The 20663-nt window shown below is 47.8% G+C and overlaps 1 protein-coding gene across 3 annotated transcripts; it reads right to left on the bottom strand.

Moving 5' to 3' along the window:
• Positions 1–2179: 2179 nt before the first annotated feature.
• Positions 2180–20326, bottom strand: Zscan2 (zinc finger and SCAN domain containing 2). Of its 3 annotated transcripts, none has more exons than XM_051148809.1 (3): positions 20263–20326; positions 17724–18222; positions 2180–3622 (listed from the first exon to the last, which is right to left on the bottom strand). In XM_051148809.1, the coding sequence occupies exons 2-3, from the start codon at positions 18121–18123 to the stop codon at positions 2181–2183; spliced, it is 1842 nt and encodes a 613-aa protein (XP_051004766.1). In that variant the 5' UTR covers positions 18124–18222; positions 20263–20326; the 3' UTR covers position 2180. The 3 variants fall into 3 exon arrangements, with proteins under 3 accessions (XP_051004766.1, XP_051004763.1, XP_051004765.1); XM_051148806.1 differs by having other exon boundaries at positions 20158–20307; XM_051148808.1 differs by having other exon boundaries at positions 17724–18219; positions 20158–20297.
• Positions 20327–20663: the final 337 nt, after the last annotated feature.

Below are 20663 nucleotides of genomic sequence, written 5' to 3'. Positions count from 1 at the left end.
TAGCTAGTTCAACCATATGTTTTTAAAGGTAGAGGAGGAGAAGAATGGGACTCTATCTGGCAATATTCAACACCCATTTAAAAAATGCCCCTGCCAAGCATAACCCTCATGTAGGAGGGGAGGGTTCCCATTTCCCAGGGTGTTCCTTTTCCTCATCACGACTCCCTTCTCCAGTTAGCATTCCTGGCTCCACTTTTCATAGGTTGGGATCCTAAGAACTAAGGTCAAGTGTGGATCTGCCAGACAAACTCCTAATTCAGACCAAACCTCACAAGGGGATTTTCTGCCTTCCTTCTCTCCCTCCTATCATTTTTTTAAGGATTTATTTATGTGTATGGGTGTTTTTGCCTGCATGTATGTATGTACACTATGTGTGTGTAGTGCCCATGGAGGTCAGAAGAGGGGAAAACTGACACTTCCTTAAAAAGAATATCCTTGGTATACAAAACCTGCAGGGCAGAATCTAGATGCACATACATAACATTAAAAATATGCGGCTGGATCAGGAGACAGAGGCAGGAGGATCACTGTGAGTTCGAGACCAGCCTGGTCTACAAAGTGAGTCCAGGACAGCTAAGGCTACACACAGAGAAGCCCTGTTACAAAAAAAAAAAAAAAAAAAAAAAAAAAAATATGTGGCTGGAGAGAGCTCAGTTGGTAAGTACATGCTGTGAACATGGGAGGGTCTCAGTTCAGTCCCCAGCACCAGCGCCAACAGCAACATGCTTATAACCCCAGTACTAGAAAGGCAGTTCTGGGAGTTATCTAGCCAGGAGCTTAGTTTAAGCAGAGAAGCTCAGATCCCAGTGAGAGATTCTGTCTCAGAAAACCAAGGTGGACAGTGCCTTAGGGATGACACTGGAGGTTAACCAGTGGCCTGCACAAGTACCTGCACACACATCAATATACACTCAAACAAATAAAATGAAAGATGTAAAGGGCCAAGAATGTGCAATGGCCTGTCATGCATGATGCTTTGAATTCAACTCCCCAGCATTGCATAAACTGGGCAGAGTGGCACATACTGGTAATCCCAGCACTCAGGAGGTAAAGGCAGGAGGATCAGAAGTTGAAAGTCATCCTCAAATACATTGTAAATTCAAGGCCAGCCTGAGCTATATTGGATTCTGTGTGTGCACGGGTATGCGTGTGTGTGTGTGTGTGTGTGTGTGTGTAAAATATGAACAAGGAGCAAACAAGTACACAAAGTGATTTAGAAATGTATGTATGCACTGAGCAGAGAGGTGGCACACACCTGTAATCCCAGCACTCGGGAGGCAGAGGTAGGTAGGTGATCACTGTGAGTTCGAGTCCAGTCTAGACTACAAAGTAAGTCCAGAACAGCCAAGGCCACACAGATAAACCCTGTCTCAGGGAGAAAAAAAAAAAGCAGCACACAGGACTGTTTCACCCTGAAGGCACAGAAGCTACCAGACAGCTGGAGGTCAGAGGCATCAAGCTCCAAACACAGAACTGTATGTGTGCACTCGTGCTCCCCATCCAGCCAACTTAACAACTTAACATAGGACTGTATGCAGAAACCAAAGCAGGCACACACATCTAAGCCGAGCCCTTTCCTGGCAGCCACTGCCCTTCTTACCAATGAAGACACTGGGGCATCCGTTCTACACCACACTTCCCCAGACTCTGCTCTCAACACTTTCTGAAACTAGAAAAGGGCGTTGTCTTCATACAGATGATTCACAACTGCAGAAGATCTATGACCTGACGCCAAGGTTGGCAAGGGTGGCACACAGGGAGGGGAGCCTGGGGTGAAGGCACTTTATCGGGACAAGGTGACAGCAAAACAAGCAGAGGCACACAAACAGTGCTTAGTGTTGGGGGCTCAGCCTGGGCTGCAGACCCAGGTCGTCATGTGTGGAGAAGTATTTCCCCATTTCAACAGAACCGGCGCTCAGAGGAATATAAAGAGGGGGCCTATCAAATAGTGAAATGTCACAGAAAAGACCCAACTTCCAACCTTCCGCTCCTGTACTCCATCCTTGAGCTGCACGAGACTCTAGTAATGCAACAGTGTCCTAGAAATGAGGACAAACAGGGCATGGTTCTGGCAAAAACTCACAAAGAGTAGGAAAAACGGATCTTTTAAAGGGGCAACATCAGGGGCACTGTGGGGTCCTCCCTTCAGTCAGCTCCAGCGCCCTCCCATTCCTGCCACTTCAATAAAGCTTCTCTTTGAGGTGAGTCCTCTGGTGTGTGATAAAGTTGGAGCTGTTGCTGAAGCCTTTGCCGCACTCGGGGCATCTGTAGGGCTTCTCGCCTGTGTGGGTCCGCTGGTGTATTATGAGAACCGAATTCCAGCTGAAGCCCTTCCCACACTCAGGACACCGGTAAGGCTTGTCTCCCAGGTGGGCTCTCCGGTGCATCACCAGAATGGAGCCCCGGCTGAAGCTCTTGCCGCACATGAGGCATTTGTAGGGCTTCTCGCCCGTGTGGGTCCGCTGGTGCACCACCAGCTGCGAGCGCTGGCTGAAGCATTTCCCACACTGGCCGCACTTGTACGGCTTCTCCCCGGTGTGGATCCTCTGGTGCTTGATGAGGTTGGAGCTCCAGCTGAAGCTCTCGCCGCATGTCAGGCACTCGTAGGGCTTCTCCCCCGTGTGCATGCCCTGGTGTGCGATCAGGCTGGAGCTCTGGCTGAAGCTCTTCCCGCACACCCCGCACTTGTAGGGCTTCTCCACCATGTGGGTGCGCCGGTGAGTGGCCAGGTTGGAGCTGCGGCTGAAGCTCTTGCCGCACTCGCCGCACTGGTACGGCTTCTCGCCCGTGTGCGTTCTCCGGTGCGTAATGAGCGCTGAGCTCTGGCTGAACTTCTGCCCGCACTCCGTGCATTTGTACGGTTTCTCTCCCGTGTGGATTCTCTGGTGTCTGATCAGGTTGGAGTTGTAACTGAAGCTTTCGCCGCACTCCTTACACGCGTAGGGTTTTTCTCCAGTGTGAATTCCCTGGTGAGTATTAAGGCTGGAGCGGTTGCCAAAGCTCTTTCCACACTCCGGGCAGGAGTACGGCTTCTCACCTGTGTGCGTGCGCTGATGAGCGATGAGGTTGGGGCTCCTGCTAAAGCTCTTGCCACACTCGGCACACTGGAAAGGCTTCTCCCCTGTGTGGATCCTCTGGTGGGTGATGAGGTTCGCACTCCGGCTAAAGCTCTTCCCGCAGTCCCTGCATTTGTAAGGTTTCTCTCCTGTGTGAGTCGTTTGGTGCCTACTAAAATTTGAACCATCGCTAAAGCTTTTCCCACATTCATCACATTTGTAGTATTTCTCTCCTGTGTGGGTCCGTTCGTGGGTGATGAGGTGGGATTTCCGGCTAAAAGTTTTCCCACACTGGGGACATTCATAAGGCTTCTCCCCCAGGTAGGTGCCCTGCAGGCCTATTAGCTGGCCGACTTCCCTTCCCTCAGATGGCACCTCCCTGTGGTCCTCACTTGGGGCATTTCCGTGGGCGCCCCCGGAGCCACAGTCTCTCTCAAAGTCACTCTCCCCATCGGACTGCCGACCACCCTCTCCTCCAGGCATGTTCACCAACATCTCACGTGATCCCACATCCTCAAACATGTCTTGATTTGAATTCTCCCCATTCTCACTCTGCATCTCAAAATCTGAAATAAAGAAAAACAGAGAATGTCCTCTCAATTCCCCATTGTGATGAGAAGAGGAAACGGAAAAAAGAAAGTTAAAGCAGGTGGCCAGCAGGGTGGCTCGAGGGTGCCTGCCACCAAATCTGATGGCCCAAGTTTCATCCTTAGGACACATATGGTAGAAGGAGAGAACCAACTTCAGCAAGTTGTATACACACACACACACACACACTGAAAATAAAGAGGACTGGAAGATGGCTTAGCTGGTCATGTGCTTGCTTGCAGGCACCAGGACCAACCTGACTCCCAGCTGTGGCGGTGTGTGCTTGTTACTTCAGTACTGAGGAAGCAGAGGCAGGCAAGTCCACCCAGACTGTTCTACACAGCAAACGCCAAGCCAGTGAGATTCTGTCTCAAAAAAAAAAAAAAAAAGAAGAAGAAGCTGGGCATGGTGGCATACACCTGTAATCCTAGCAGCTCAGGGAAGCAGAGGCAGGCGGATCTCTGTGAGAGCAAGGCCAGCCTGGTCTACAAATCAAGTCCAGGACAGCCAGAACTGTAAGAGAAACCTTGTCTCGAAAAACAAAACACAAACAAACAAAAAAGGGTATTATTTGTGGAATCGAGAGGATAAAATCTGCACCACTTGAGATCTGGTTTCTTACTGGCCTGGAGTTTGTTCACTTAGGCTAGGCTGCCTGGCCAGCAAGCCCCAGGGATCTGCCTGTCTCCTCCCTCCTCAGTGCTGGGATTGTAAGTATGCCTGGTCCCTTCCGCTTTTTGGTTGGTTTATTCATTTTGTTTTTTCAAGACAAGGTCTCACCTGGCCCCTTTTTAAAAAATAAATGTGTGTGTGTGTGTGTGTGTGTGTGTGTGTGTGTGTGTGTGTGTGTGTGTAGGCCTGCACATAACATGGTCCATGTATAAAAGTCAGAAGGCAACTTTCAGGGTTCGGTCCTCACCTTCCACCATCTTGAGGCATGGTTTCTCATGTCTGCTGCACTGAATACTCCAGGCTAACTGGCCTGTGACCCTCTGGGTGAGTCCCTGTCTCTGCTTCCCATTTGCCACAGCAGGGGTAGGGTGACAGATACAGGCCACTGCATTTGGCCTTTTCACATGGGTTCCAGGATCAAATGCAAGTCATCGATCTTGCTTTTACCTTACCCACCCATGCCTAAGTTAAAAAAAAAAAAGTCTAACTGAATCTACCTCCCAAGTATTGGGATTAAATGTGTGTATGCACACTTGGCTTCATGCAGGCTTTTTTTTTTCTTTCTAAGATAGTTTTTCTGTGTAGCCTTGGCTGTCCTGGACTTGATTTGTAGACCAGGCTGGCCTCAAACTCACAGAGATCCACCTGTCTCTGCTTCCTGAGTGCTGGGATTAAAGGTGTGGGCCACCACTGCCTGGCTTTTTTAATTGGGTGCTGCGATCAAACTCAGGTCCTCATTCGTGTTCAGCAAGCACGTCACTGACCTATCTCCCTGGTCCCTCGATGTTTTGATAGGCACACACTTTGTATTCTCTCAAGTTTCTTTTCCTATTGTTTCTTTTTCATTATAATTTCTTTGAAATCTATTTCTGTACAGTATCTCTATCCTTTTGTAGGATTCTATGTAAAAAAAATAAATCAATGATTTCTGTGAGTTTGAGGCCAGCCTGATCTAAAGATCCAGTTTCAAGTTGCACAGAGAAACTCTGTCTTTAGCTTAATTCTTTCCTTTTCTTTTCTTTTTTAAAGATTTATTATTTAGTGTTCTGCCTGCATTTACACCTGCAGGCCAGAAGGGGGCACCAGGTCTCATTAGATGGCGGTGAGCCCACCATGTGGTTGTTGGGAATTGAACTCAGGATCTTTGGAAGAGCAGCCAGTGCTCTTAACCTCTGAGCCACCTCTCCAGCCCAGCTTAATTATTTCTAAGACCAAACATCAGACCTCAGGGAGGAAGAGCAAAGGAGAATGTGAGGAAGAGACAGAGTGAGAGGTGAACAGTAAAAAGGGGCTTGGAAAGGGGAGAAGTGAAGACAAGAGAGGAAAAAAAATCATAGCGCTTAAAGCAAAAGGAGAAAAGCACGTGATATGTTGGAAACAAGCAAGTTCTAAAAGGATCCGAGAGCGTGAACGAAGCCTGGCGCGTTCTGGACACTGCACTGCAGCTCCGGCCCCCGGAAAAATTCTGACAGCTATCTAGAAGAGTGGCTATGCAGCTCCCGGGTAGATGTGAGGCCTTGGATTCTATCCCTGGCCCCAGCCTCTAAAAGAATGAAAAGAGCAGTGAGTCACAGGGAGGGGAAGAGACAGAAAAGACCTAACACTGAGGTTGGGGCAAGAAGGTGGGATGGAGGATACAGTAGTTGCTTCATCTGTAGCCTGGGGATCAAAAGACAATAGCAGACATGGAAGATCACTGCAGAGGAAGTTTTGAATAAACAAGATTGCTCTTGTCCAGACCAGTAGTTAAGGAGAGATAGGTAACAAAGCTCTGTGTGCTCCTCCATGCCAAGCCCTTTTGAGTTTCCTCTACCAGAGACCAGGATCTTCTGCACACTCACAAGCCCGCACCCTCAGAAGGCAGGGTCACACCCTGTATCCTGTCACAGCCACACGCATTCTCCCCTTAGCCGTCCTGGGAGTAGCAAACACTACTACTATCAGTAAGGTTCCATTTTATCTTTAGGATTTATTTATTATTTATACAGTGTTCTGCCTGCACATGAGCCAGCGGGACAGAAGAGGGCACCAGATCTCACTCTAGATGGTTACCAGCCACCATGTGTTTGCTGGGAATTGAACTCAGGACCCCTGGAAGAGCAACCGATGCTCTCAACCTCTGAGCCATCTCTCCAGCCCAGTAAGGTTCCATTTAAAAACATTTTTTAACCCAGGACAATGTCTCATGTAGTCCAGACTGGTCTGGAATTCACTGTATAGCCAAGGATGACCTTTAGCTTTTGACCATCCTGTCTATCTCCTAAATGCTGAGATTACAGGGACATATTTATATTTTTTAAGACAAGGTTTCTCTGTGTAGGCCTGGCTGTCCTGGACTCTCTTTGTACAACAGGCTGGCCTTGAACTCACAGGGACCTGCCTGCCTCTGCTTCCCTAAGTGCTTACCATACCTACCTACCTCTATGCAGAGCTTAATAGTTAGCCACGCTAACTGAGCTTTTAGTTATCTGTACAATAGTGTTCCTTGTTTTATTCATATGCTTCATTGGGCATAAGGTTGTATACATAATAAATATTATTAAAAAAAAAAAAAAAAAAGAATCAGAGTTACAAACACTTGGGAGCCACCTGGTATCAGTGCTAAACCAATCTCAGGTCCTCTAGACTAGCGAGTAGTATGCCCTCTTAACTGCTGACCCATCTCTTCAACCCTAAGAAGTGGAGTTTTAACTCAGTCCACCTCTCCAGAAGTGCTCACCTCCTTTTCTGCTTACAAAAATGAGTATGAGCTAGCCAGGTAGCATAGTTGGTAGAGCGCTTACCTAGCATGCACAAAGCCCTGGGTTTGATCTCCAAGACCCCATCAACCTAGCATGGGTGAAAAACCAGCACTCAAGAGGGAAGGCTCAGGAATCCATGGTGATCCTATAGACACACTGAGTTCAAGACCTGAACTACATGTGGCCCTGCCTTTAAAGGAGGAATGAGGGTACAAGATGGCTCAGCAGGTAGAGGCACTAGCTGCCAGGCCTAATGGCCTAATTTTGTTTCCCAGAACCCACCCACATGGTAGAAGGAGAGAAACAGCTCCCAAAAACTTTCCATATGTACACCATGAAATATGTGCTGCCTACACACACACACACACACACACACACACACGGGGGGGGGGGGGGGGGGGGGGAGAAAGAAGAGAAAGAAGAGAGAGGAGCTGGGATTGGTGGCGCATGCCTTATAACCAGCACTTGGGAAGCAGAGGCAGGCGGATCACTGTGAGTTGTAGGCCAGCCTGGACTACAAAGTGAGACCAGGACAGTCAAGGCTACACAGAGAAACCCTGTCTCGGAAAAAAAAAAGAGAGAGAGAGAGAGAGAGAGGAGAAGAGAGAGAGAGCATACACACAGAGAATATGTACATATGTGTTTATAGTTATTAAGGGAACAGTTTAGCTACACAGCAAACTTCAGATGGATAGCCTGCTGGCTGTTGCCACTGAACCCCTGAAGATGGTAAGGATGGTTGGAGAGCAAAGCTTGGTTCTTTGGCTCATCTGTTGGACAAGAACAGGAATGAATGTAATAACTCCTATTCCTCTCTAGTACAGGATAGGCTGCTCATTCTTCAAGGTGCATAAGAGCCACCCAGAGACCGAATTCAATGTGTATCTCCTTCAGTGGGGCTGGGGTAAGATTAACAGTGTGCATTTCTATCAAGCTCCCTGATGACATTAATGCCATCACTCCAAGGACTATCCTTGGAGTAAAAAGCTGCATTGTCATATAGGGTTAGATTTCAAGGCATTACAGAACCACCTAGGGAGCTCCAGAAACCTCTGCTTGGGAACTAGGGTACCACTCAATAGCAGAGCTCATGCTTAGCATACAGAAGCCTCTGGGTTCAGTATTGAGCGCCCCTGGCATGGACTCCAGGTCCTCAGGTGACTTCAACATATATGCCAAGCTCAGAAACCAGAGACCTGGCACAGTGGTTGTAAGACTAGAGCTTAAGCCAAGATCATTAGAGGGCTTGTAAGACCCCAAAGGGCTGGCCCCACCCTTACAGTTTCTCACCCATTGGCTCTGGAATGGATTTACATTTTTGTTTGGTTTCCCTGTGTAGACTTGGCTGTCCTGGACTCACTTTGTAGGCCAGGCTGACCTTGAAATCACAGAGATCCACCTGCCTCTGCCTCTGCTAGGATTATACGTGTGCACCATTGTGCCCGACTGGGATTTAGATTTTTAACAGGTTTGCTGCTGGTGGTCCAGGGGACAAACACTGCACTCTGCCCTTGAATCTGTGATCCTCCTGCCTCAGGCTTCCCAGTGTGAGGATTATTGGATGTGTGCTGGCCAGTGTGACCATGATCAGGAGTTTATCAATTTTTAGACTAATACTTCCCCTTTCCTTCCTGGGATATCGATCAGCACCATGGTTTGGAGTAATGGAAGCCCATGAAGGCAATGCATCTGTCAAGAGAGGGTCAGCTCGCCTTCCACTCTGGCCTAGAGTTGCCTGGGGCATGAGTTCACTGGCTCCTCCACCCAAAGGTTTTTCTCTGTCTCATCGTCTTTTTTTTTTTTTTTTTTTTTTTTGGTAACTTATTTTTATTTTATGTGCATTGGTGTTTTGCCTGTATCTATGTCTGTGTGCAGGTGTCCAATCTTGGAGTTACAGACAGTTGTGAGCTACCATGTGGGTGCTGGGAATTGAACCCAGGTCCTTTGGAAGAGCAGTTAGTACTCTTAACCACTGAGCCATCTCTCCAGTCCTCTGTCTCATCATCTTACAGAAAGATGGATGAACTCTAGAACAGCAATTAGAGCACTGCAGAGACAAACTGTCCCCATTTTATACCAAGCATTATTGGAGCCTAAATTAGGCCTTGAATTTGATAAATGCCTTCTTACTTCAGGTATGAAACACATGAACAGTTTAACTGTCAACTATTGGAATGTAAACTATTTGGGCAGTTTTGAGAGAAGGTGGGTGCTGGGCTTCACCCAGGGCCTCAAGTACACCAGGCAAAGGCACAGCTATTGAGCTTTCTCCCACAAAGGACCTCAACTTCCTATGTCGTTCAAGCTGGTCTCTAACTTACAACTGTCTTACTCCACTTCCTGAAAGCTAAGATTTCAGATGTGTGCCAGCAGTGGTGGTAAGCCACCTGATGTGGGTGCTGGAACAAAACTTAGAGCAATTATTAATAGTGCCTTTAACCACTGAGCCATCTCTCTAACAAAAGACATACTTTATTTTATTTTTAACTTATTTATTTATTTTGGTTTTTCCAGACAAGGTTTCTCTGTATAGCCATGGCTATCCTGGACTCGCTTTGTAAACCAGGCTAGCCTTGAACTCACAGCAATCCACCAGCCTCTGCCTCCTGAGTGCTGGGGTTAATAGCAGGCGCCACCACGCCAGGCTTAATTTATTTATTTTTATCTCATGTGCACTGATGTTTTGTATGTATGTGTGAGTACATATGAGGTGTATGTATGTCTGTGTGAGGGTATCAGACCCCCTAGAACCAGCTTTACAGACAGTGTGAGCTGCCATGTGGACCCTCTGAAAGAACAGAGCCTTTAACCGCTGAGCCATTTCTCCAACTCCTAAAAGGTAAATATTTTACAATCAGAATTTTTCTGGAAAACCTGAGTCTCATTCCCCCAAAGCATTCAGGGGTGAGGGGAATGACCCACAAACATTGTTTTTTACATCAATCATCTATAACCAGTTACAGAAGCTAAGTATTGTTTTGTATAAGTGGTCTTTTAACAGGTCTGTAGCGGACTGAACACAGCTATCAAAGAAGGGCAATGTAGTCAGTCTCATACAAACCCCAAATCACTTGAGAGATAGTCTCCGTCTTCCCAGGAGCACTAATGTCATCCTGGGAGACTGAATAATGAAATCTCAGAATAAAAGGCTGAGGAGATGGCTCTGCAGTTAAAGAGCACTTCCTGCTCCTGCAGAGGACCCATGTTTGGCTCAGCACCCACATGACAGCTCACAACCATCCGCAATTCCAGTCCCAGGGGATCTGCTGCCTTCTTTTGGCCTCTCTGGGCAATGGCATGCACATGGTGCACATACGTAAAGCTTCCCAATCTCATTTTCCATCAAGGAACACTGTTGCCCACGGCCAGAGCCAGCTCGTTAGCTTAAGAGGTTTTCACTGTCCTCTGCTACCAAAATGAATCTTCTAACTCAGACTTCCAACTCCAACCTTGTCTATTAAATAAGTGTTGTCTCACTCCTCTGGCTAGTCTAGATCACACCAGGTTAAGGGCTACCCAACACGTTTATACTTAAGACCACTCAGGGACCATCTCCCTGAGTCTCTGTAATCTGAGAAGTGAGAAAAACAAAACACTTCCAATTCAGAAATATGCTGCCTTAAAATAACTATACTAATACATATTACATACGCACTGGGTTTGCTGAATAGCAATGAGGGAGCTTCTGAGAATGAGAACACTGCAGGCTACGAGGATTCTCTGATGGAACTAGGCTGCCTGGCCTACCAATCGGCCTGAGTATTTCCCTGGGTCTAAGATGATGTCCCACTAACCTTCCTCTCAAGATTCAGAAGTGTCCCTGGCTATGCTTTGCCAGATTTGAGCCTGACCCCATTTTGTTTTACAAAAACCAAAGCTTAGGTGTTGGAAAGATGGCTCAGCGGTCAAAGGCTCGAGTTGCTCTTGCGGTAGACCTGGGCTGGGTTCCAGCACGGGTGTCAGGAGGCTCACAATCACCTGTAAGTCCTTTAGGGCAGCTGACCCCCTTCTCCTGGCCTCTATGGGCATCTGTACTCACATGGACACAACTCTGCACAAGCACACAAGGCAGACGTGAGCCTGCAGTTAAGACTGTCCACTGTCCTTCCAGAGGACGTACGTCAGCTCCCAGTACCCACAACTGTCTCTAGCACCAGCTTCAGGAAATCTGACTTCCTCTTTTGGTCTCTGCAAGGATTCCATGTGTAGGGCACATGGAAGCACATATATACATGATTAAAAATACATGTAAATCTTTAATTGCTTTTAAAAGCAGATGCTAAAGCTAAAGATGTAGTTCAGAGCACTTGCCCCGTATGGGCCAAGCCCTAGTTGCTCCACAGCACCGGATAAATGGCACAGTGGTACACACCTAAGCCCTCAGCTCTAAGGAGAGAAAGATATGAACATCAGAAGTTCAAGATCATCTTCAGCAACATGGGGTATCTGAGAACCCAGAAAGAGGATGAAGAGGAGAGGATAAGGCCCTGGCCTTTGGGACTTTGAGAGTCAAAAGACTACCAAGAAGAGACTTGATACCCTATGAGCATATACAGGAGGAAGAAGTCCCCCTCAAGAACAGTCATAGGGGAGAGGAATATGGGGGGGGGGGAATGGGAGGGAAGGAAGAATGGGAGGATACAAGGGATGGGATAACCATTGAGATGTAACAATAAATTAATTAAAAAAAAAAAAAGGCAAAAGACTGAGGCAGGAGAATGATAAGTTCATGGGTCAGCCTGGGTTTCACAGGGAGCTCAAGACCAGCCTGGACTAGATACAATATATACTGAGGCCTTATCTCAAAACAAGCAGCCAGCAAATAACAAAAATGCAGAGAAAGAGACTACAAATGTCTGCAGAAGGAGGAGGTCACTTGGTTTGGTAGACAAGGGGAGAAGCTGGCTCTGGGAGGTGTGGAGGAATTTGATGAGTGGGGTAGAGGCTAGATGTAGGGTTAGTTTAGAGGCTACTGCAAAAATTCAGTCAAGAAATCCTAGCCAGGGCCTGGCACGGAGGCCCACGCATTTAATCCCAGCACTTGGGAGGCAGAGACAGGCAGATCGCTGTGAGTTTGAGGCCAGCCTGGTCTACAAAGCAAGTCCAGGACAGCCAGGACTGTTACACAGAGAAACCCTGTCTTGAAAAACAAAACAAAACAAAACAAAAAACAAAAACAAAAACAAAAACAAAAAAACCCAAAAATACAACAACCCGAACAAACAAAAGCATAACAAAACAAAACAAAAAAAATCCCAAAGCCTGACTTAGGGCTGGGAACAGAGTTTAAACACCCAAGAAACATGAACAGAGATGGACTTTACATGTAAACTATTACTAGAGATATGGTTTTGATTGGAATTATCAGACACTTGAAGCAAGAACACCCAGAGGCGCCTCTGAGTCAAATATTAAACAATGACTAAGCGGGCCTTGAAACGCCCTCTCCTAAGACCTTTATCTTAACAAACAGAGTAGAGGCTGACTGGTATCAGGTAAAGCAAATGTTTGGGAACGAAGGAAAGTGTAGAGATTCCTGTCAGCAACTGAGAGGAAGAAGGGCACCACGTGTTATTAAATAAAGACCAACTAGAGATTCACAGACACACACCCGTTTTCAAGGCAGGATTTCTCTGTGTAGGTTTGGCTGTCGTGGAACTCACTCTGCAGACCAGGCTGTCCTCGAACTCACAGAGATCTACCTTGCCTCTGCCTCCCCAGTGCTTGGATTAAAGGTGTGCACCAACCACATTCAGCAGAGATGATCTTAAAGGCAGAAGTCAGGGGCTAACTACCAGATTCCTCTAGAGAGAATTCCCCATTTTAAACTATCAGCAATGTGACGCTGATGGTGAGGGCTGTAATCACCGCAGACACCAGCTGAGCCATGGCATCGACCTGTGACTTCCCCAATCAATCACTGAACAGACCTCTCCTTAGCCCAAACCTCTGTGATATCTTAGAAATCCTGAAGTATGTTATAAACTTGCCACAGCCATCAGAAGGCAAGCAAAGTCTAAAATAGGACGAGAGTTCTTTTCTTTCTTTCTTTCTTTTTGTAAAGATTTATTTATTTGTTATTTATACAGTGTTCTGCTTGCTTGTATGCCTTCAGGCCAGAAGAAGGCACCAAATCTCATTATTGATGGTTTTGAGTCACCACATGGTTGCTGGGAATTGAACTCATAGCCTTTGGAAGAACAGCCAGTGCTCTTAACCTCTGAGCCACCTCTGTAGTCCCCTTCTTTCTTCTTCTTTGTGCAAAGTATAAAATTAAACTGAATTCTGGCATATCCTATAATTCTAGATTCCTGGAGACTGAGATAGGAGGATTACTGTGGGGCAGGTGGGCCATGCAACTGGGAGAGCCAGCCTGAAGCAAGAGTGAGGTTGAGACATGTCCAAACCCCAGAAACCTCATCCTGAAACTAGCTCCCTCCTGGGCCTGCAAGCCCTGGGGCTCATAGCATTGCCATCCCCACCTCTGCCACCCTTAAGGCCAGGTTTCAGATTAAAACTTCCTATTTCCTTATAAAGATATATCCAGCTAGCACCTGGAATACCTCTCCATGTAAATGAAGTATTCCCAGTCAGCCCCAGGCAATGATGTACACTTATCCTGAAAACTCCTACCCACTTCCCAAGGTATATAGAGCCCTTATACTCCCCAATAAAGGAGAGCTGTTTCACTGAAAACCGTCTCTAAGAGGCTGTTTCTCCCCACACTCACCACTGACTGCATAACCCACCAGCCCTGCTAAGTTTCATTCCTTCCAGTCCAGCCCAGTGTGCAAGGATGTCTGGACACCCTGATTGCAGAAGCTGACCTGGGGTGGCAGATTACCATGAGAACGAGGACAATTTGGGCCACAATATGAGACCTTGTCTCAAAAAAGCAAACAGACTAAAGCTCAGGTGGTAGAGTGCTTGCCAAAGAGGCAGGAAAGCTGGGTTTGGTTCCCCAGCACTGCAAAAACTAGGAATGGCAGCACACGTCTATAATCCCATCAGGTAGAAGTAGGCAGATCAGAAGTTCAAGGTGGGGCTAGAGATGGCTTAAAAACTACGAGCAGAGAGCCGGGCGTGGTGGCGCACGCCTTTAATCCCAGCACTCGGAGGCAGAGGCAGGCGGATCGCTGTGAGTTCGAGGCGAGCCTGGTCTACAAAGTGAGTCCAGGATGGCTAAGGCTACACAGCGAAACCCTGTCTCGAAAAACCAAAAAAAAAAAAAAAAAAACCTACGAGCAGGGTTTGATGACCAGCCCCCACTTGTCAGCTCACACTGGTCTATAAATCCAGTTCCAGGGAATCTGATGACCTGTGAGAGAATGTGCACAGACATACATGCAGGCAAAACACCATACACATAAAAGTTAAGTTAGTAAAAAAATTTTTTCTTAACTTCAAGGTCATCCTCAGCTACGTGTCAATTTTAGACCAGCTTGGAATACACAAGATCCTGCTTCAAAGACTAACTAATTAAATAAGCCCTGGGCTGCAGGTGCAGTTCACTGATATAGTACTTGCCTCACACAACCCAGGCTTGGTCTCAAGCACACTCCTAAAGAGGTTACCTGTCAAAGCCAAAGAAATTAAAATAGTTCAATAAAACTTAGGACCTGTGAAACTCATGCGGAAGCAAACAGACCTGAGTCTGAATCCTGCTCTACCAAATGACAGCTGTGTGAACGAATTGCTGAGCTTCCTGTCAAGTGGTGATCCCACTCACCTCACAGGAGTCTTGGTGCGAGTGCCATGTAAGGGGCCCGGTGCGGGGCTAGGTCACAATCCTCTAAGTCAGGACCTTTCTTCTGGGGACAGACTTGCTCATATCTCTCAGTCCTTGGCTACTGTCAAGTCCTCTGCCTTAAACTATCTCCTCATTCCTCGCCCTTCCCAGTCTGCCAATCCTCTAATCTGGATGGTACTAAGCCACTGGGCCTTAACCCTGTTGGGATCTCCTCCCTCCAGCACCTCACTAGGAATTGTCAGGACCATCTGTGCAACGAAATGCTTAAGAACATGAGTTGTCCAAGCCACATGGTGTTACAGTGGGTCACCCTCCTCCTCCATCTTCTGAGAGGCTGTGTGTGAGATGCTGAGCAGACTGAAGAAAACTGCAGAAAAGCTATCTCACAGCCAGTTCCTTCTCACGCGTCCTGTCCAATCCCTTCCTGACTCCCATCACAGCACACCCATAACCAGGCTCTTCCTGACTGCTCTCCAGCCACCAGCCTCCCCCAAATGTAATCAAACCTACATCCTGTTGCCAAACTCAGCTTCCTCTGGTGCCCCAACAGGCCCTGGTTCAAGAGCCTGCTGGGGCCAATGGCATTTCATTCAAACCTCCAGCCTCCCTTCCCCCAAACTCACTCCCACCACTTCCTGAAAACAGACTTTCCAGTCTCACCAGCATCTGAAGAAACCTACTTCCTCGCTTCCCCCGCTTCAGAGCCTTGGCTGAGTACAGCTCCTCTCAGCTGTCGCAGCTTCCTCCTTGCCCTGTTACTTTCCAAATTCTACTCCATTCTGCAACCTCCTACTCATGGTCCACTACGAAGCCTTCTCTGATCTGGCCTGTCCTCTCCACACGCCCTTCTGATCTCCTGAAGTACTCCAGCAGTACAAGGCAGCCACATGCTAGGGGGCCCTGAAATTGTCCAAGGAGAAAGGCAGAACTGAAGTGAATACTTGATACTCAAATTAGCACCGGTTTACAGCCCAAGGCCAGATGCAAACAGAGTAGCTAACTGGACAAAGATGCAGAACTCATTACAAACAAGGCAGACATACAGTGGCCACTGAAAAGAGCCTGTCTGGAATTACCTTTTTTTTTTTTTTTTTTCCTTTTCTCCAGATGGAATCTATTCTATATACAGAGACCCAGCTTGCAATCCTCCTGCCTCACTTCTGAGTACTAGGATAACTGGTGTGCCTGTCCAAGGCTAGCCAATTACTCCTTAAAGGGTCTAAGATGACTTCATACCACAGAAAGCACAGACAATTTACTTGTTATCAAAATGACCACTCAGAAAAAAAAATACTGCATGCTTTTTCTAATTACCAGAACTATTTTGAATAATTACAACCAACTGAAGGGACCAAGGGGTGGATTACAGAGGTCATTTTTATACTTATACCTACAAACCAGCAGAAAATTTCTGTTCCTCTTAAGGGTAGAATGGCTTTGGCGGGGGGGGGACTTAGTTTTTGAGACAGGTTTCTCTGTGTAGCCTTGGCTGTCCTGGACTCTTGATTTGTAGACCAGGCTGGCCTCGAACTCACAGCAATCTACCTGCCTCTGCCTCCCATCTTATTCTTGAGGCAGAGGCAGGCAGATCTCTGCAAGTCTGAAGCCAACCTGGTCTACACAGTGAGTTCAGGCCAGCCAGGGCTACATAATGAGATCCTATCTCAAAAATAAATAATACCTGGGCAGTGGTGGCACATGCCTTTAATCCCAGTACTTGGGAGGCAGAGGCAGGCAGATCTCTGTGAGTTTGAGGCCAGCCTGGTCTACAGAGCAAGTTCCAGGACAGCTAGAGCTGTTACACAAAGAAACCCTGTCTTGAAAAACCAAAGCTAATAATAATAATAATAATAATAATAATAATAATAATAATTGGAGGAGGAGAAGGAGGAAGAGGAAGAAGAGAAAGAGGAGGAGGGGGCAAAGAAGGAGGGGAGAGGAGGAGAGGAGACGGGGAAGAGGAGAGGAGAAGGGGAGGAGGAGGAGAAACACTTTTTCTCTATAGCAAGGGAAATTAAAAATCATAAGCACAGGAGGCTGGAGGGATGGCTCAGAGGTTAAGAGCACTGGCTGCTCTTCCAGAGGTCCTGAGTTCAATTCCCAGCAACCACATGGTGGCTCATCATTATCTATAATGAGATCTGATGCCCTCTTCTGGTGTTCAGGTGTACATGCAGGCAGAGCATTGTATACATAATAAAAAATAAATCTTTAAAAAAAAAAAATCACGTTGCCGGGCGTGGTGGCCCACGACTATAATCCCAGCACTCGGGAGGCAGAGGCAGGTGGATCGCTGTGAGTTTGAGGCCAGCCTGGTCTATAAAGCAGGTCCAGGACAGCCAAGGCTACACAGAGAAACCCTGTCTTGAAAAACAAAAAAAAAAAAAAAAAAAAAAAATCACAAGCACAAGCACAAAAATAGCTTGCAGATAACCTCTTGTGCATGCTAGGCAGGCATTTTATTTACCACTGACCTTTATCCCAAGCCACTCCATGATCTCAGGAATAAAGGAGTCAAAGCCCTGTGAAGTATGCTAACGGAGCTCCAAGAACAGCCCTCCAGGCCCCTCACACTGAAATCCCGCGGCTACCACTGCACACAGTGAGGGCATTAAAAGAGCCGTGATCAACCACACGCCTTTAATCCCGGCACTTGGGAGGCAGAGGCAGGCGGATCTCTATTATGAGTTCAGGGCCAGCCTGGTCTACAGAGGGAGTTCCAGGACAGCCAGGGCTACCCTGTGTCCAAAACAAAACAAAACAAATGCTATGATCGTACTCAGTGCCGGAGAGACAGTAAGGAGAGACAAGCGCCATCTCCTCCTCTGTGTGAGGACCGCTCACTTCCTGCACAAACATTGCACTGCTCCGCCTCAGAAGGCTCCCACCCTCCCCCTGTGTGGTTCTGCACCTTACCACTGTTCCGAAACGTTTGGGTCAAGTCCTCCACCAGGGCCACTGCCTCCTCACTGCTCTCAGGCCGATGTTCTCGCAGCCAGGCCTGAATTTCCCTCGGCAGCACAGTTAGCATCTGCTCCTTAGTGTGCAGCTCTGGCCTCAGCCAGCGCCGACAGAGCTCCCGAAATCGGACAAGTGCACCCTGAGGTCCCCCGGCTGCACCCTCCTCCTGTGGGCTGCCCTTTCCAGCACTCTGGGGAAAGGGCTCAGACTCTGGGCCATCCTCTTGCAGCACTGCTTCCTGTACCCACGAATCATCCTCCAGGATCATAGTAGTAACTTCTGCTGGTTCATCTTCTTGAGGTACCCGGGCCAAAGGGCTGAGGGGAGTGGTCACCGCTGGAACTTCCGCTGCCATTGTCCAACTTCCGGGACGATCACTCAGACATCAAGCCTCACTCCTCTCCAGGCTCTCTGAGAAGGCACCTCCTTCCTCCAATCTCAGCAAGGAGCACTGCTGAGAAACCAGAGAACGAGCATCAGTAAGTAAACTGCCCTACAGCCAATCCACAGCCGCCCCTTACAAGCAAAGCCCAACAGAGGCTTGCTGCCTAACTCCTGACAACAGGGACTCCTTGCAGCAAAAGAAATAATACACACACACACACACACACACACACACACACACACACACACACACACGGGGGGGGGGGGGGGGAGGCGGGGGGAGGAGACTGTTCTTCTTCAGAAGACCAAAGAAGTCAGCGGGGTGGCACATGCCTTTAATTCCAGCACTCGGGAGGCAGAGAGGCAGGGGGATTGCTGTGAGTTCGAGGCCAGCCTGGCCTACAAAGCGAGTCTAGGATGGCCAAGATAACATAGAGAAACCCAAAAAACCAAACTCGAGAAACCAAAAAAGAAAAAAAAAAAAAAAAAAGCAATGTTCTGGGGTGAGGTGAACGACAAATCCTGCCCTAAATCAGTTGAGACTTTCTGGAGACCAAGGGACCTTGACCTAACAAAGAGGTTAGTCACTCAACCTCAGTGACCACTTGATAAATAGATAATAACACGTGGAACGTCTTTTTTTGTTGTTTGTTTGTTTGTTTTTTAGGTTTTTCGAGACAGGGTCTCACTGTATATCCTTGACTGTCCTGGACTCGCTCTGCAGACCAAGCTGGTCTCGAACTCACAGCAACCCGCCTGCCTCTACCTCCCGAGTGCTAAGATTAAAGGTGAGCGCCACTATGCCCAGCGATAATATGTGGAACATCTTAATGATTAGGAATGGATCATACGTCACGGTGCTCCCAGCCTCACTGGGAGAAGGCATTGCCGCTATATTTCAGAGAAGGTTGGTTATCCTCAGGGAACCATTTCCAGGAATCTCAGAGTCCTTTATTTAAATGGTGTAACATATAATACGGTCAATCATCTCTAGACAGCATATGCTTAAGTGTAAACACTATGCAAATAGTTGGTATACTGTTTGGGGTATAATAATAAAAAAAGGCGCCTACATGTTCAGTACAGACATTGTTTGTTTATTTTTGTTTCTGAAGCAAGAGCTCATCATGTAGCCCAGGCTGGCCTTGAACTCCTGATTTTCCTGCCCTGCCTCCCGAATACTGAGATTACAGCCAAGCCCCATCCATCACCTAGAATTTCCCAATTCCTTTTAAATGAATATACATGGGGATCATGGGGTGGGGGGGGCACCTAGACCTGAGCAGCAACTCCACAAAATATTCAAAGCAGTGGAATTAAAAAAAACTATTTAAATAAACCTAGCATGGTGGCGCATGTCTTTAATCCCAGCACTCGGGAGGCAGAGGCAGGCGGATCGCTGTAAGTTCGAGGCCAGCCTGGTCTACAAAGGAAGTACTGGGCAGCCAAGGCTACACAGACCCTGTCTTGAAAAACAATAAAATAAAATAAAATAACCTTTTTAAATATGAAAGCAATGAATATTTATTTTTAAAAAATCATTGCACCATAGATTCAGATAACATGCCGTCCTGCACCCATGAAAACAGCAAAAGTAAAAAACAAAACAACAAAAAGAAAAATGAAGCTCCCGATGTCAATTTTTTCCAAACCTGAAACACAAATACGTAGGAAAACTCTTTCTCCGCAGCCTGGGAACAGTGAACCTACACAGCTCGTTCGCTAACCCGGAACACGACACGCCCCCTGAGAACCTCAGTTTCCCCATCAGGACTAGGAGGAGGCTCGGCGGGATGTCGTTCTAGCATCCCTTCCCAGAGCAAAGCCTGCACTCCTAGGCTGCGTGTGCCCGGAGCTCTGGCAGGAACGGAACCCCAGCAGGCAGAGCTGAGCGCCCTGCCCGCCGGGCGCGGACACCGACGCCCCTCCCCCAAGCTGCCCTCAGCTGGCTCCAGGCCCGTTATTCGCTCTCTGGCTGTTCCCTGCGGTGCGCGCGGCTGCAGACCTGCCTCTCCCGCTCGCCTCTCCAAGGACCAGATCTTGTTCCCACGGTCGCTCCGCGAGCAAAAGCACCCCTCGGCCCGTTCGGGCCCGGCCCCTCTGAATTCACCTCAGCTCAAGCCCAAGGGGCACGGAGAACAATGGACGAGAGAGGCCCTCCCACGGCCACTCTCATTGGCTGCTCAGGCCAGTTCCTGGAAACTCTGCTCCGCTATTGGTGAAAGCAGCGTCCAGAGGTGGGAAACGTGGCCCGAGGCATTGTGGGAAATGTAGTCTACTCTGAGACTACATAGTACCTGAGCGAACCCAGGGTTTGACAGCTGGCCCCAGGCAAAGCTTCAGGATCAGAGACTGAGAAAATGCAGTCTAGTCGGTTGTCTTCTATAACAGCCCAAAGGTTTTACGTGAGACAGATGGTTGCAAATCTCTAAAGCCTGGGTGTATTTATCTATAAAAAAATGAAAGCTGGCAAAACTCACCAGTCTTCCTCAGCGGAGAATTGTGTGGCAA

The sequence above is a fragment of the Acomys russatus genome, chromosome 7 (assembly GCF_903995435.1).
Source record: "Acomys russatus chromosome 7, mAcoRus1.1, whole genome shotgun sequence".
In the NCBI taxonomy this organism is placed as follows: Eukaryota; Metazoa; Chordata; class Mammalia; order Rodentia; family Muridae; genus Acomys; species Acomys russatus.
This window is presented reverse-complemented; position numbering and strand designations above follow the sequence as displayed.

Excerpts from the sequence above, each read along its gene's own strand:
- Zscan2 (XM_051148809.1), bottom strand. The coding sequence starts at position 18,123 with ATGGCAGCGGAAGTTCCAGCGGTGACCACTCCCCTCAGCCCTTTGGCC. Across the intron at positions 3,623-17,723 it reads CCAAACGTTTCGGAACAGTG|ATTTTGAGATGCAGAGTGAG; the intron begins GTAAGGTGCAGA and ends TCTTTATTTCAG.